Source organism: Leptosomus discolor, unplaced genomic scaffold, assembly GCF_034619465.1.
Source record: "Leptosomus discolor isolate bLepDis1 unplaced genomic scaffold, bLepDis1.hap2 HAP2_SCAFFOLD_27, whole genome shotgun sequence".
In the NCBI taxonomy this organism is placed as follows: domain Eukaryota; kingdom Metazoa; phylum Chordata; class Aves; order Leptosomiformes; family Leptosomidae; genus Leptosomus; species Leptosomus discolor.
The window spans coordinates 4,702,341-4,719,068 of record NW_028237782.1 but is presented as its reverse complement, the minus strand read 5'-3'; the positions used below and the strand labels follow the sequence as shown (position 1 = coordinate 4,719,068).

At 62.4% G+C, this 16,728-nt stretch overlaps 2 protein-coding genes across 2 annotated transcripts in view; one reads left to right on the top strand and one right to left on the bottom strand.

The window, feature by feature from the left end:
• The window catches only part of LOC104351258 (scavenger receptor cysteine-rich domain-containing protein DMBT1), a 44,687-nt gene extending 39,504 nt beyond the window's left edge, over positions 1-5,183 (bottom strand). The window contains 3 exon segments of the mRNA XM_086481003.1: positions 2-260; positions 4,418-4,590; positions 5,165-5,183. Of these exon segments, the coding sequence (XP_086337129.1) occupies positions 2-260; positions 4,418-4,490 (332 nt within the window). The 5' untranslated portion in view covers positions 4,491-4,590; positions 5,165-5,183.
• On the top strand, positions 4,923-16,286 carry LOC147412805 (uncharacterized). Its single transcript, XM_086481002.1, has 7 exons — positions 4,923-4,982; positions 5,408-5,587; positions 6,739-6,901; positions 9,006-9,186; positions 9,802-14,327; positions 15,412-15,508; positions 16,277-16,286. Exons 1-7 carry the CDS (start codon positions 4,923-4,925, stop codon positions 16,284-16,286), a joined length of 5,217 nt encoding a protein of 1,738 aa, XP_086337128.1.
• Positions 16,287-16,728: the final 442 nt, after the last annotated feature.

Sequence of the window (16,728 nt, the reverse complement as noted above, 5' to 3'; positions counted from 1 at the left end):
CTGGCACTCTGAAAGGGCCACCTCTGTCCTGGTGCAGCGTACGTTGTCCAGCCTGATGGGGTCTGCTCCTCGCCCGTAGCGAGCCCCACCGACAGCCGACAGCGCTGTCCCACAGCCCAGCTGCCGGCAGACCACGCGGGCTCCGTTGAGGTCCCAGTGGTCATCGCACACTGTCCCCCAGGTGCCATTGTAAAACACCTCCAGCCGGCCCGTGCAGGCGTCAGGGCCATTCACCAGCCTTACGCTGGCACGACCTGACACTGGTGACAACGGAGAGCAAAGGGAAGGAGCTGTTAATGGCAAATCATCCAAAAGAAGAGGCTAGGTGCGGGGACAGTGGTTCAGGCTTAGCCTGAGGCCTAAAGTTTTGCTAAGTGAGCCAGCCTGAACCACTGTCCCCCCAGCTAGGCACCAGCTGGGAAAGCATCTTGACACTTGTTGGCCAAAAGAAACAGGGAATAACCAGCAAAAGCGACAGACATGAACAATTATAATTTTATTATAGTCATTTTCAGAGGGACAGATGGCGGCGGGCCCTGGAGCAAACTCCAGGCTTTTCCAGCTGAGAATACAGTCCCTCAAAACCAGGAAGGCCAAAATACATTAAGATGTTTTGCTAATTGCTTTTTAAGGGCACGGCTAATTGCTTTTTAAATGCTTCACTCTGCACAGGTTGCAGGGTGATCCCTAAGCACAACACCAGCACGAGTAACTGAGTTGCAGGCTCTTTGTGGGAGTGATTTTGAGCAAGACTCTGCAGTCAGAGCAGAAGGTGCCAGGGACCAAGCGGAGCAGCAACAAGTGTCCCTTAGCTGCCTCTCCAGAAGAAAACCAGAAGGCCAACTGCCTCAAGGGCATGTATAGCTATGGTAGATCCTCCTCCACCCCTCCAGGGAAACCTGCGTGCTCAATTACCTCGCCTGTACACCAACGCACGCAGCATGGGGAACAAGCAGGAAGAGGTAGAGATCTGTGCGTGGTTGCAGCGCCACGATCTCACAGCAATAATGGAGACGTGGTGGGATAGCTCACATGACAGGAATACTGTCATGGATGGCTATGTGCTCTTCAGAAAAGACAGGCCAACCAGGTGAGGTGGGGGGAGTTGCCCTGTATGTGAAGAAGGATCTGGAATGTATTGAGCTTTGCCCAGAGGAGGAACAACAACAAGTCAAGAGCTTATGGGTGAGATTTAAGGGGCAAGCTAATATGGGTGACACTATTGTGTGTGTTTACCACAGGCCACTTGACCAGGAGAAGGAAGTCGATGAGGCCTTCTACAGCCAGCTGAAAGCAGCCTGACAATCATAGGCTCTGGTTCTCATGGGGACTTCAACTACCGTGATATTTGCTGGAAAAGGAACACAGCCAAGCAGCCACAGTCCAAGAGGTTCCTACAGAGCACTGATGATAACTTTTTGACACAGGTAGTGGAGGAACCAACGAGGAGAGGGGCGCTGCTGGACCTCGTACTGACAAACAAAGAAGGACTGGTCGGAGTCATGAAGGCTGGGGGCACCCTTGGCTGTAGTGACCACAAGATGGTGTAGTTCAGGGTCCTGTGTGGAAGAAGCAGGTCAATAAGCAGGATTGCAACCCTGGACTTTAAAGAGAGCCAACTTCAGCCTCCTCAAAAACCTACTTGGAGGAATCCCGTGGGCTGGGGCTCTAGAAGGCAGAGGGGCCCAAGAGAGCTCGTTGCTATTCAGGCAGCACTTCCTCCAAGCTCAAGATTGGTGCATTCCTATGAGGAAGAAGTCAAGCAAAGGAGGCAGGAGGCCTGCTTGGATGGACAAGGAGCTTCTGGAAAAACTTAAAGGAAAGAAAGAGATTTACAACAGGTGGAAAAAGGGGCTAGTCCCCTGGGAGGAATATAGAAACACTGCCAGAGAATGCAGGGATGCAAGGAGGAAAGCTAAGGCCTGCTTGGAATTAAATCTAGCCAAGGATGTCAAAAACAACAAGAAGGGCTTCTTCAAATACATTGGTAGTAAAAGGAAGGCCAGGGAAACTGTGGGCCCATTGCGGGTACCCTGGTGATGGAGGATATGGAGAAGGCAGAGATGTTGAATGCCACCTTTGCCTCAGTCTTTGCTACTAAAGCTGGACCTCAGGAATCCCTGCCTCTGGCAGTAACGGAAGCAGGCAGAAGAAAGGAAGACTACCCCTTGGTTGAGAAGGATTGGGTTAGGGATCTTTTAGGTAAACTAGACACCCACGAGTGTGGAAGGAGCTGGCGGATGCCATTGCAAAGCCGCTGTCCCTCATCTTTGAAAGGTCGTGGAGAGGTGCTTGAGGACTGGAGGATAGCCAATGTAACTCCAATCTTCAAGAAGGGCAAGAAGGAGAACCCAGGAAACTACCAGCCAGTCAGCCTCACTTTCATTCCTGGGAAGGTGATGGAACAGCTCATTCTAGCTGTTATCTCCAAGCACATGGAGGAAAAGAAGATGATCAGGAGTAGTCAGCATGGATTCACTACGGGGAAATCATGCTTGACCAATCTGATAGCCTTCTATGATGGCATGACTGGCTGGGTGGATGAGGGGAGGGCCGTGGATGTGGTCCACTTTGACCTTAGTAAGGCCTTTGACACTGTCTCCCATCACATCCTCGTAGGTAAGCTTAGGAAGTGTGGGCTAGATGAGTGGACAGTGAGGTGGGTTGAGAACTGGCTGAAGGACAGAGCTCAGGGGGTTGTGATCAGGGGTGCTGAATCCAGCTGGAGGCCTGTCACTAGTGGTGTTTCCCCAGGGGTCAGTATTAGGTCCTGTCTTATTCGATACATTCATCAGTGACCTAGATGAAGGGACAGAGCGTATCCTCAGTAAATTTGCTGACAATACGAAGTTGGGAGGAGTGGCAGATACAGCGGAAGGCTGTGCTGTCATTCAGTGAGATCTGGACAGGCTGGAGAGCTGGGCGGAGAGGAACCTAATGAGGTTCAATAAGGGCAAGTGAAGGGTCCTGCATCTGGGGAGGAATAACCCCACACACCAGCACAGGCTGGAGGTCAAGCTGCTTGAGAGTAGCTCTGCAGAGAGGGACCTGGGAGTTCTGGTGGATAACGGGATGACCATGAGCCAGCAACGTGCCCTTGTGGCCAAGAAGGCCAGTGGTATCCTGGGGTGCATGGAGAAGAGTGTGGCCAGCAGGTGGAGGGAGGTTCTCTTCTCCCTCTACTCTGCCCTGGTAAGGCCACATCTGGAGTGCTGTGTCCAGTTCTGGGCCCCTCAATTCACGAGAGACGGGGAGCTACTGGAGAGAGTCCAGTGGAGGGCCACGAAGATGATGAGGGGACTGGAGCATCTCTCCTATGAGGAAAGCCTGAGAGACCTGGGGCTCTTTAGCCTGGAGAAGAGAAGACAGAGAGGGGACCTTATGAACGCCTATAAATATCTAAAGGGCGGGTGTCAAGAGGATGGGGCCAGGCTCTTTTCAATGCTGCCCAGCAACAGGACAAGGGGCAACGGGCACAAAGTGGAGCACAGGAAGTTCTGCTTGAACATGAGGAGGAAATTCTTCACTCTGAGGGTGACAGAGCACTGGAACAGGCTGCCCAGGGAGGTTGTGGAGTCTCCTGCTCTGGAGATATTCAAACCCCGTCTGGACGCGTTCCTGTGTGACCTGCTCTAGGCAGGGGAGTTGGACCAGATGATCTCCAGAGGTCCCTTCCAACTCCTACCATTCTGTGATTCTGTGGGACTCTGAACCCACGGCTCTAACCTGGCTTTGCTGGATGAACAGCCTCAACCCCAGGGTAAGGAATGGAGCCGAGCAAAGGGCTCCCTTATCTTCTGCAAGCACCCATCCTGCTTCCTCAGACCACCCTGACCCAAGCACATCAACACTGTGATATTTCCTTCCCCATCACAGGGCAGGTAAATCCCATTCCTCCTCATTTTTTGGCCATTCAAGCTCCATAGCCCATAGTCAGTGCTACTGGAATGGTAGCAACACACTCAGTGCACATGGTTTCTACACCTTCCCCACTTCTCACTGCTTATTCCCAATGTGCTGTGCGTCTCTACTGCTGTAAAAATTTCTCCCCTCTTCGTGGCATGCACCTTCTAGAAGATACTGGCACTTCTGAGGGAGCATCAAGCCTCCTCCAGCTGTCAGCTGGAGGAGAGCTGCTCGTTGCACCCAGGCTTGGCAGGCCTGCATCTACCCTACTTGCAGAAGCACCCATGAAACCATGGGCATTGCTCCTTGTGAAGCCATGAAACCATGGATGTTGCTGTAAGCCTGCACCTTATAAAGCCATTAAACCATGGATGTTGCTCTAAGCGTTGCTTCATCAAACCACCTGGAAAGGAAGAGGAGCGCCAGCTCTCTGGCATGCCACGTCCCGAAATGCGGTGTGCAACCAGCATCGAGGAGAGGGAGACGCGGGGGGAAATGAGACAGCACTCACCACACAGCTCTGCTAGGATGAGGAGGATCTCCACAGCCCCAAGCCCAGCATGGGTGGATAGTCTGTCGCCCATAGGGTGCCCAGCTGACGGCAAAGGAGTTTTGGAGAAGCCTGGCAGGGGTGCAGGAAGAGGCAGTCTTGGCAGAGGCTGAGATCAGGTCCACCATCACCAGCTGGAGAAGAAATATGCCAAAGACCCGATGAAGGCAGCTGGGAGAGGACGCTTTCTGCACTGCTCCATCCCCTGGCTCCCTGGTGGCTCTTGCATCATGTGGAGTCCAGTGGATGAAGGGGAACCGAAACTTCTGCTTTCAGCTTGATCCTTGGTGACCAGTAAGCATCCTCTGGCTGCAGCTGCTGTGGGTGACACCCCATGGGTCCACCACACAAGAGGACATCGGAAGGGGAAAGGGGAGGGCTGGGGGAGATGCAGGGGTAGGTTGTAGGGCCTTAGCTTCGCCCCGGTGAGTGCGTCTGCTCCTACACGACACAGACTCCATAGCCAATGGACAAGAAAATGGATGAGCATCAAATGGCCCATCGCCTTGATGAGGAGCAGGCTCAGGTCTGGCCCCACCAAGGGAGCTGAGACCAGTGGATCAGGTGTGGGCACCAGCATGGCAACCCTTCAGGAGCATCTCAGAGGCTTGGGAGAGGCAGCAGGTGCTCTTGGTGGGGAAGGAGAGCAGCCTCTTCCACTTTCAGCTACTATCTCGTTCAGATCTGAAGCAGAAATTTGGCCCAAACCTGCTGAGGCCATCTGCAAGAGGTCCTCTTCTCTGTCCCCACAGGCAAACACGGGCGGTGAGGCTGCAGACATGCCGGTGGGACCACAACTGGCAGCAGGTCAGTCAAGGATCTCCCAGTTATCAACTGCTGAGCAGAGGATGCCAAACACCGCGTCTTCCTGCCTAGCTCTTGTTCTCCTTTCTTGCTCGGCTTAAGCTGACATCTTCCTCGTGATTATTCCCTCCTCTTTGGCTCACCCAGGTCTCAGGTGGGGTCTCCACAGTTGACATGAGGACTTCAACGGAGTCTCATCAGTCAAAAACGGCTGGGGCAGGCATCGACTTGGGGTTGCTTTTAGGATTCAACCTCGGGAAGAAACCTTGGGTTCACCACAACGAAGCTCTGACTAAGCTACGAATTCAGTTTTGGGCTTTGCTGAAGGTGAGCTGGAGCCCGCAGCCGGCCAATGGAGATTGGTGGTGGCCGCTTGGTATCAGCCAGGCACAGAAATGCATGCCTCGTGGCAAACATCGGGGGACACCTTCGTATGGAGGGTAGAAGGTCGTTTAAATAAAATAAAATAAGGTTGAATGAGGTAGAAATGGGCACCAAGGAATGAAGAAATGAAGCCATAACTTGCTGTACCCGCTTTGCCTGCGTCTCAAACCACTTCCTGCGCTGCCCCTCTGCACAGGGTGCCGATTTCAGGCGAGGATCCTCTTGCAAACGTTGCACCGAGAGCAGTAGCCACCGTCGGAGGCAGGGAACACCTCACGGGGAAGGAAAAGTGCTTGTCCAATGCTTCTGTTGCTTGGAGAAGCCTCCTGCTCCAGGGAAGGTGGCACCCCGGTGGTCACGGAGGAGCAGGGGTAAGAGCAAGCGTTTCAGATGGCCCACTGAATCAGCTGGTGCAGCCAATGCCACGTGTACGTGGGCAGGGAAACTTGTGTTGGAGCATCTCCAGCATCACCTCCAGCATCATCTCCAGCCTCGCAGGCAGGTCAGGTGTTTCGCATCCTACGCGAGGTCCCCAAGGGTGCAGAGGTGGCTGGAGGACAGGGACACGTGGCGTGCTCCACGTGCGTAGGGAAGGTGGGCAGAAGCACGTTCTGATCCTGAGGTCTGGCCAGGTGAATGACCTTGTTGTCTCCCTGAGTTCCTCCTCTGCTGGGATGAGATCCAGGCTGCTGGGAAGACGCAGGAGGAGATCTAGGCTGCTGGGAAGAACCAGGAGGAGACCATGGTTGCTGGGGGGGCTTTTCAGGGATCTATAGGGCACAGCTGGGGACACTTGCCATTACCAAAGCCAGGGGGTGCATAAGGATGGACAATGAAAGAATGGATGATCTCAAGATGGGTGAAACAAGAGCAGATGTTAGAAGGACTATATAAGGATGGACAACATAAGGACAGAGAAGATGCACGTGGCCACGCAGCGACAGGAGAGCAACAGGGGTGGATGTGGGACAGGGAGGGGGTGCAGGAGCAAAGGGGGAGATGTGGGGCAGGCAGGTGTAGGGCAGCCCCCCCGTACCGGTGGCCCAGGCCAGCACCCATAGGAGGGTCCTCTGCCTCGTGTCCAGCTCCCCCAGCCCCCGCCAGGGGACTACGGGGCACCACAGGCACAGGGACACGTGGGCCACCAGGTCCCCAGAGACATGCTGCGCTCCCCCCGCCGTCACCCACCTGCCCCTGGGGACACAGATGACATGTTGGTGGCTCCGATGTCCTCGGTCCCAGTTGTGGGGGCTGTGAGCAAGGGGGGGCAACAACAGGGGGGAGAAGGGCAAGATGGGGGGGGGGGCTGTAAGTGGAGGGCAACAAGGGGACCCCCACCCCCTTTCTGATGGCAACTTGCCCAAGCGATGGGCTTCTCCCAAGGGACATGGGGGGGAAGTTGTGGGGGAGGGGGTTAAAGGGGACCCCCCAGCCACGCTCACCAGGGTGGCTGCTGTCCCCCTCCAGGGGCTTCTTGGGGGGGGGGGGGGGGGGGGGCTCGTGTCCTGCACCCATCACTGTGTTCTCGGTGCCACGGCCCAGGGAGGGGGTGGCTGGTGGGAGAAGGGACTGGGGGGACTGGGGGGACAGGAGGACTGGGGACAAAGGAGACGGGGTGACAGGGGTCCTGGGATCCTGCCTGTTCCTGACTCCACCCTATATCCCAGTGGCACCAGGTCCCAGGGGTACCCTGGGGGACCCCCCAACCCCCCTAGTCACTCCCAGCCCCCCAGTTCCCCCCAACCAATAGTGCACCAGGTGCCCCTCCCTCAAATTCATTCAGCCCTTTCTCCCACCTCCCCCCAACCCTCCCCATACCCCTGCCCCACCAGTTCTCACAGCGCCCTCGAGCCACCCCAAACCCCCAGCCCCCAAAGCCCAATCAGCCCCGCCAAATCCCCATCAGCGCCCCAAATCCCATTCATCCCCCACCTCCTGCCCCCCCAGTCCCCCCAACCCCTCTGAGCCCCCCAAATCCCCACCAGCTGCCCCAAATCCCCCCCAGCCCCCCACCTCCTGCCCCCCCAGTCCCCCCAACCACTCTGAGCCCCCCAAATCCCCACCAGCTGCCCCAAATCCCCCCCAGCCCTCCACCTCCTGCCCCCCCAGTCTCCCCAACCCCTCTGAGCCCCCCAAATCCCCACCAGCTGCCCCAAATCCCCACCAGCCCCCCACCTCCTGCCCCCCCAGTCCCCCCAACCCCTCTGAGCCCCCCAAATCCCCACCAGCTGCCCCAAATCCCCACCAGCCCCCCACCTCCTGCCCCCCAGTCCCCTCAACCACTCTGAGCCCCCCAAATCCCCACCAGCTGCCCCAAATACCCCCCAGCCCCCCACCTCCTACCCCCCCAGTCCCCTCAACCACTCTGAGCCCCCCAAATCCCCACCAGCTGCCCCAAATCCCCCCCAGCCCCCCACCTCCTGCCCCCCCAGTCCCCCAACCACTCTGAGCCCCCAAATCCCCACCAGCTGCCCCAAATCCCCCCCAGCCCTCCACCTCCTGCCCCCCCAGTCTCCCCAACCCCTCTGAGCCCCCCAAATCCCCACCAGCTGCCCCAAATCCCCACCAGCCCCCCACCTCCTGCCCCCCAGTCCCCCCAACCACTCTGAGCCCCCCAAATCCCCACCAGCTGCCCCAAATCCCCCCCAGCCCCCCACCTCCTGCCCCCCAGTCCCCCCAACCACTCTGAGCCCCCCAAATCCCCACCAGCTGCCCCAAATACCCCCCAGCCCCCCACCTCCTGCCCCCCCAGTCCCCCCAACCACTCTGAGCCCCCCAAATCCCCACCAGCTGCCCCAAATCCCCACCAGCCCCCCACCTCCTGCTCCCCCAGTCCCCTCAACCCCTCTGAGCCCCCCAAATCCCCACCAGCTGCCCCAAATCCCCCCCAGCCCCCCACCTCCTGCCCCCCCAGTCCCCCAACCCCTCTGAGCCCCCCAAATCCCCACCAGCTGCCCCAAATCCCCACCAGACCCCCACCTCCTGCCCCCCCAGTCCCCTCAACCACTCTGAGCCCCCCAAATCCCCAGCAGCTGCCCCAAATCCCCACCAGCCCCCCACCTCCTGCCCCCCCAGTCCCCTCAACCACTCTGAGCCCCCCAAATCCCCACCAGCTGCCCCAAATCCCCACCAGCCCCCCACCTCCTGCCCCCCCAGTCCCCCAACCCCTCTGAGCCCCCCAAATCCCCACCAGCTGCCCCAAATCCCCACCAGCCCCCCACCTCCTGCCCCCCCAGTCCCCCCCACCCCTGAGCCCCCCAAATCCCCATCATCCCCAAACTCCTGCCCCCCAGGTTCTCTCAACGCCTCTGAGCCCCCCAAATCTCCATCAGCCCCCACCTCCTGCCCCCCCGCTCCCCAGGGGGGGACACCCGGCCCGCCGGACACTCGGCCCCCGATCGCGGTGACCCGCTGGGTACCCGGACCCGTTACGGCGGGGACACGCGGTGCGCCCCTCACCTCCCTCCCTCGCCGCTCCAAGATGGCGGCGCCGCGGACTCCATTTCCCAGGAGCCCCCGCGCGGGCCCGGCCCGGCCGCTCGGTTGCGCGCGGCGCGGCGGGGGGGGGGCGTGGCTCCGCGAGCGGCGCGGCCCAGTCGTTGCGCGGCGGCGGGGGCGGGCGGGCGTGCGGCGGCGGGCGGCCGGAACGGGCCCTGCCCTGCCCGGCCCTGCCCTGCCCCGCCGCGGCGGCGCCTCCCCGCGCCCTTCCCGGCAGGTGAGCGGGCACCGGCGGGCGGCGGCGGCGGTGGCGGCGGTGGGGCCGGGGCGGCGGCGGCGGCGGCGCCTGCGCGGGGCGGGCGGCGAGGGCGGGACCTGCAGGGGCTGGAGGGGCGGCGGAGGCGGGGCCTGAAGGGAAAAGCGGGGCGGGGGCGGGGCCTGAAGGGGCTGGAGGGGCGGCGGGGGCGGGGCCTGAGGGATTATAGGGACGGCGGGGGCGTGGCCTGGAAGGGGAAAGTTGGCGGGCGGGGGCGGGGCCTGGAGGGGAGCCCTGGCTGGTGGGGGCGACTCCTCTCTTGCCGGTGAGGCCACGCCCTCTCGCTGAGGCCACGCCCCCGCCCTCAGCCGGTCCGTGTGGCTGGGCCGGGTCCCTCCGTTGGGGGTGGCGGGGGGTCGCGCCCTGCCCAGCCTCCCCCCCCCTTCCTTGTGTCCCTTGCCAGGGCTGTCAGCATGGCGGGAGCGACGCCAGCAGCGGGGCCAGCCGGGTCCCGAGCTGGGGGTCCCGGCACGGCCGACCAACCCTACGCCTGCCGGGAGTGCGGGAAGGCCTTTAGGTGGTCGTCCCGCCTGGCCCACCACCAACGCAGCCACACGGGCGAGCGGCCCTACAAGTGCCCCGAGTGCCCCAAGGCCTTCAAGGGCTCCTCCGCCCTCCTCTACCACCAGCGGGGCCACACGGGCGAGCGGCCCTACGCCTGCCCCCAGTGCGGCAAGGCCTTCAAGCGTTCCTCCCTGCTGCAGACCCACCAGCGGGTTCACACGGGGCTGCGGGCCTTCGAGTGCGCCCAGTGCGGCCTCACCTTCAAGTGGGCATCCCACTACCAGTACCACCTCCGGCAGCACACCGGCGAGCGGCCCTACCGCTGCCCCGCTTGCCCCAAGGCCTTCAAGAACTCTTCCAGCCTCCGCCGGCACCGTCACACCCACACCGGCGAGCGGCCCCACGCCTGCCCCGTCTGCGGCAAAGCTTTCGCCCAAGCCACCAACCTCCGGCAACACCAGCGGGTCCACACCGGCGAGCGGCCCTACGCCTGCCCCCAGTGTGGCAAGACTTTCACCCACTCCTCCAACCTCCTCCTCCACCGCCGCACCCACGCTGGCGCCCGGCCCCACGAGTGCCCGACTTGCGGCAAGGCCTTCGTCTCCGACGCCTGCCTGCAGAAACACCTGCAGAGCCACGCCGGCCACGCCGCCATGCCGCCGCTCCTCCCGGCGCCCGCCGCGGCACCGGAGACGCTGTGGAGGTGCTCTGCCTGCCCGCTGAGCTTCACCAGCGAGGAGGAGCTGTTGGGCCACCAAGGCAGTCACGCGGTGACAGCGGCGACCCCCCCGGCTGTCCCCCACCGCTGCCCAACCTGCGGCAAGACCTTCAAGAACAGCTCGGGGCTGGCCCGGCACCGGCACGGCCACGCTGCTGAGCGGCCCTTCAAGTGCGCCGTCTGCCCCAAGACCTTCACCCAGCTGGCCGGGCTGCTGGGCCACCAACGCAGCCACCCTGCCACTGTCCCACCACGTGTCCCCCCCGAGGCTCCTCACCCCCCGGCGGCACCCCAGCCCGCCCCAGAACGCCCTTACCAATGCACTGAGTGCGGCAAAGCCTTCAAGGGCTCCTCGGGGCTGCGGTACCACATGCGGGACCACACGGGCGAGCGGCCCTACTCCTGCCGCGAGTGTGGCAAGGCCTTCAAGCGTTCCTCCCTCCTCCAGATCCACCAGCGGGTTCACACGGGGCTGCGGGCCTTCGAGTGCGCCCAGTGCGGCCTCACCTTCAAGTGGGCGTCCCACTACCAGTACCACCTCCGGCAGCACACCGGCGAGCGGCCCTACCGCTGCCCCGACTGCCCCAAGGCCTTCAAGAACACCTCCTGCCTCCGCCGCCATCGCCAGCTCCACACCGGCGAGCGGCCCCACGCCTGCCCCGTCTGCGGCAAAGCCTTTGCCCAAACCTCCAACCTCCGGCAACACCAGCGGGTCCACACCGGCGAGCGGCCCTACGCCTGCCCCCAGTGCGGCAAGACCTTCACCCACTCCTCCAACCTCCAGCTCCACCGCCGCACCCACTCCGCCGCCCGCCCCTACCGCTGCCCGCTCTGCCCCAAGGCCTTCGTCATGGCCTCCTACCTCCAGCGTCACCTCCGCACCCACGCCCCTGGGCCCCGCGGCACCCCCCGCCGCCCCCCTCCATCCCCCCCCGAAGCTCAGACCTTCCTGCTGGTGCAGACCCCCCAGGGCCTGCAGCTCATCCCCAGCCCCCCGGCACCCCCACGGAAGCTCCTCCTGCTCCCCAGCCCCCCAGCCGAGCCCCCTGCCTTCACCCTCCTGCCCACCGAGGGTCCCCCGCCCCGGGTGGGGAAGGGTCCCCGGGCATCGGGACCACCCGCCACCGGGCAGAGCATCCTGTTGGTACCCAGCACAGGGCAGGCGCTGCCCGGCGTCCAGCTCCAGGCGGTGGCGGGGACCCCGGCGGGGTCCAGTGTCATCGTCCTGAGGGGTGGCGTCGGTGGCGTCCTGCCGCCACGGGGGCCGCAGCCCCCTGAGGTCACCGGCGTCCAGCTGCAGGCAGCCGAGGTGACCAATGTCCAGCTCCAAGCCCTGCCACAACCCTTGGAGGTCACCAATATCCAGCTCCAGGCGGCCGAGGTGACAAACGTCCAGCTCCAAGCCACGGAGGTGACAAGCGTCCAGCTCCAAGCCCTGCCGCAGCCCTTGGATGTCACCAACATCCAGCTCCAAGCTAGTGAGGTGACAAATGTCCAGCTCCAAGCCCTGCCACAACCCTCCAAAATGACCAACATCCAGCTCCAAGCCAGCGAGGTGACCAATGTCCAGCTCCAAGCACTGCCGCAGCCCTTGGACATCACCAACATCCATCTCCAAGCTGCTGAGGTGGCAAATGTCCAGCTGCAAGCCCTGCCACAGCCCTTGGATGTCACCAACATCCAGCTCCAAGCCAGTGAGGTGACAAATGTCCAGCTACAAGCCCTGCCGCAGCCCTCCAAGGTGGCCAACATCCAGCTCCACGCTCTGCCACGACCCTCAGATGTCAGCAACATCCAGCTCCAAGCTCTGCCACAACCCTCGGACGTCACCAACATCCAACTGCAGGCAGCAGAGGTGACAAACGTCCAGCTGCAAGCCCTGCCACAACCCTTGGATGTCACCAACATCCAGCTCCAAGCCCTGCCACAACCCTCTGAGGTCACCAACATCCAGCTGCAGGCCACCGAGGTGACTAATGTCCAGCTGCAAGCCCTTCCACAATCCTCCAAGGTGACCAACATCCAGCTCCAAGCCCTGCCACAACCCTTGGATGTCACCAACATCCAGCTGCAGGCCGCTGAGGTGACAAATGTCCAGCTGCAAGCCCTGCCGCAGCCCTCTGAGATCGCCAACATCGAGCTCCAAGCCCTGCCACAGCCCTCAGAGGTGCCCAGCGTCCATCTCCAGGGCACGGAGGTGACAGATGTCCATCTCCAGGCCACGGAGGTACCCAATGTCCAGCTGCAGACCACAGAGGTGGCAAATGTCCATCTCCAAACCACCAAGGTACCCGACATCCATCTCCAAACCACTGAGGTCCCCAGTGTCTCTCTCCAAACCACAGAGGTCCCCAGTGTCCATCTTGAGGCCACAGAGGTGCCTGACATCCAGCTCCAAGCCACAGAGGTGCCCAGCATCCATTTCCAGGCCACGGAGGTGCCTGACATCCATCTCCAAACCACTGAGGTCCCCAGTGTCCCTCTCCAAACCAAAGAGGTCCCCAGTGTCCATCTTGAGGCCACAGAGGTGCCTGACATCCATCTCCAGGCCACGGAGGTGCCCGACATCCAGCTCCAGGCCATGGAGGTGGCCAACATCCAGCTGCAGACTACAGAGGTGCCCGATGTCCATCTTGAAGCCACAGAGGTGCCCGACATCCATCTCCAGACCATGAAGGTGACCAATGTCCACCTGCAGGCCACCGAGGTGACAAACATCCATCACCAAACCGTGGAGGTGCCCAGTGTCCATCTCCAGGCCGCAGAGGTGCCCAGCGTCCATCTCCAGGATGCGGAGGAGACCACTGTCCAGCTGCAAGCCCCTGATGTACCCAGCATCCATCCCCAAAACATGGAAGTGACAAATGTCCATCTCCAGGCTGCAGAGGTGCCAAGTGTCCATCTCCAGACCACTGAGGTACCCAGTGTGTGTCACCAAACCACTGAGGTGCCCAGCGTCCATCTCCAGACAACGGAGATGACCGATGTCAATCTCCAAGACCCCGAGGTGTCCAGTGTCTGTCACCAAATGATGGAGGGGCCCAACATCCATCTCAAGATCACAGAGGTGCCCAACATCCAACTGAAGACAGTAGAGGTGACAAATGTCCATCTCCAGGCCCCTGAGGTGCCCAACGCCTGTCACCAAATGATGGAGGTGCCCAGTGTCCAACTCAAGACCACAGAGGTGCCTAATGTCCAACTCGGGACCATGGAGGAGGTGACCAACGTCCAGCTCAAGACCGTGGAGGTGCCCAATGTCCAACTCAAGAGCATGGAGTTGCCCAACGTCCAACTCAAGACTATGGAGGTACCCAGTGTCCAACTCAAGACCGTGGAGGTCCCCAACATCCAGCTCAAGACCATGAAGGTGCCCAATGTCCAACTCAAGACCATGGAGGTGCCCAACATCCAACTCAAGACCGTGGAGGTGCCCAACGCCCAACTCAAGCCCACGGAGGTGACAAATGTCCATCTCCAGGCCACCGAGGTGCTTAACGTCCAGCCGCAGCCCCCCGAGGTGCTCGTGGCCGGGGGGGGGCCGTCCCCCTCCCTGTCCCCACGGCTGGCAGTGGTGGGGTCAGCAGGGGGTTTGCCCCCCGTGCTGCTGCTGCGGGGGGCTGGGGGGGGACCTGCCCGCCTCTGCCTGCAGGCACTGGCCCAACTGCCCCCCCCCGCTGCACCCCCCCGGATCCTCCTGGTCCGGGGTGAGCCGGTGCCGGCGGGCAGTGGTGGGGGGCAGCCCCCCACCCCAGCCCGGGGGGTGGCTGGGGGTGGCAGCGGTGGGGGGGCGGCGGGGACGGGCCCCCCTGCTCCGGAGCTGCCCAGTGTCCCACTGGTTCACACCTTCTGAGGGGGGGCGGGGTGGGCACACGACACCCCCCAGGATCCCCCCAGACCCCTCCTGTGGAGCCAGAGCTGGGGGTGGCTCAGCCCCGGGGTCCCACTGATGCACATCTTTGGGGGGGGGGCCGGACCCCCGGGACCCCCAGGATGCCCCATGGGACCCCCGAGACCCTTCCCCAGCCACCCTTGCGGAGCCGGAGCTGGGCGGGGGGGGGGGGGTGGGGGGTGGTGTCGAGCCCCTGGATGCCTGGGTCCGCTGTGGGCGTGGTCAATAAACGGTGGCCGCCCCGCCCCCCCACCGTGCGGCTCTTCCTTCTCGGAGGGGGGGGCGGGGGGGGGCAACAGGCACGGGGGGGGGGGGGGGTGTAAGGATGGGCCGTCGCTAGGGGCGGGGCCAGTTGCTAGGGGGAGGAGCCGGTCACTATGGGGAAGGCCCCTCGCTAGGGGGGAAGCCGTGCCTAGGGGGCGGGGCTGTCGCTATGGGAAAGGCCGTTGCTAGGGGCGGGGTTGCCGCTACGGGAATGGCCGTTGCTAGGGGCGGGGCTGGTCGCTATGGGAAGGGGCCTCGCTAGTGGGGAGGCCGTCGCTAGGGGCGGGGCTGTCACTATGGGAATGGCCGTTGCTAGGGGCGGGGCCGGTCGCGAGGACAGAGGCCGTTGCCAGGGGTGGGCTGGCTGCCCGGCGGCGATGGCGAGGGGGCGGGGTGAAGGGCGGCGCCTGCGCGTTGCAGCGTGGCCTGGGCGGGTCCATAGGCAGCGTGGGGGTGCGGGAGCGTCCATGGGGGGAGCACTGCGGGGGGAGGGCGGTAGTAGGGGGGTTACTGGGAGCACTGGGAGGGCTCTGGGGGACAAAGATGGCCAGGGATGGGGGACACAGGGGTACCCTGAACCCTGCACCCAAGGAGCACCTCCCGAACCCTGCCCCACTCACCGCTCCCCCCCTCAGCTTGTGACCTGTCGGATAGCCCAGCTCACCCTCAGTATGGCCCCAGTGTCCCCAGTACGGCACGGGAGCTGCCCCAGTACAGCCCCACTGACTCCCAGTATGTGTATGCCTGTGTGTGCGTGTGTGTGTGCATGTGTGTGTGCGTGTGTGTGTGCGTGTGTATGCCCGCACGTGCATGTGTGTGTGCGTGTGCACATGTGTGCATGTGTGTGTGCGTGTGCACGTGTGTGCGTGTGCACGTATGCGCGTGTGTGTATGCCCACACGTGCTTGTGTGTGTGTGCACGTGTGCATGTGCACATGTGTGCATATGTGTGTGCGTGTGCACGTGTGTGTATGCCCGCACGTGCTTGTGTGTGTGCATGTGTGTGTGTGTGCACGTGTGTGCTTGGGTGTATGCCTGCATGTGCTTGTGTGTGTGCGCACGTGTGCATGTGCACGTGTGTATGCCCGCACGTGCTTGTGTGTGTGTGCACACGTGCACATGTGTCTGCCTGCATCCATGTATGTGCACACGAGTGCATACGTGTGCTCCTGTGTGCACGTGTGTTCACAGGTATGTGTGTGTGCACACATGTGCACAAGTGTGTGCGCAAGTGTGTGTATGTGCGCATTTGTACATCTGTGCACGCATGTGCGTGCACGAGTGTGCGTGCGTGTGCACATCTCTGTGCAGGTGTGCATGAACACGCGTGTGCGAGTGTGTGTGCAAGTGAGCGTGCACGTGTGAGTGTGCAGCGGCTGCGTGTGCCATTCCCGTGTACATGTGTGTGCACACATATGTGCACGTCTGTGTGCAAGTGTGTGTGTGCATATGTACATCTGTGTGCGCATGTGTGTGCATGCGTGTGCACATCTATGTGCAGGTATGAATGAACACGCGTGTGCAAGTGAGCATGTACATGCATGTGCCCACCTGTGCACACGTGAGTGTCCAGCGGCTGCGTGTGCCCCGTTCCCGTGTGCACCTGCCGCAGCACGTCCCGTGCCCACGCGTGTCGGGGCGGCGGGAGGCCACGTGCGCACGCGTGTCGGTGGGAGGCCACGTGCCCGTGCGCGTCAGGCTGGACGGTGGCCACGTGCGCACGCGTGTCGGGGCGGCGGGTGGACGCGTGCCCACGCGTGTCGGGGAGGCGGGAGGCCACGTGTGCACGTGTGTCTCGGGGCGCCGGGAGGCCACGTGCACACGCGTGGGCGCCGCAAGTGTGTCCCCTGGGCGCCGCGTGGCTCCGGCGTTAACCCCCAGCTGCCCCGTCCGAGCCCCACCGGGGCAGGGGACACCCAACAAACGGGACACCCTGACACCCCCCCAACCCCC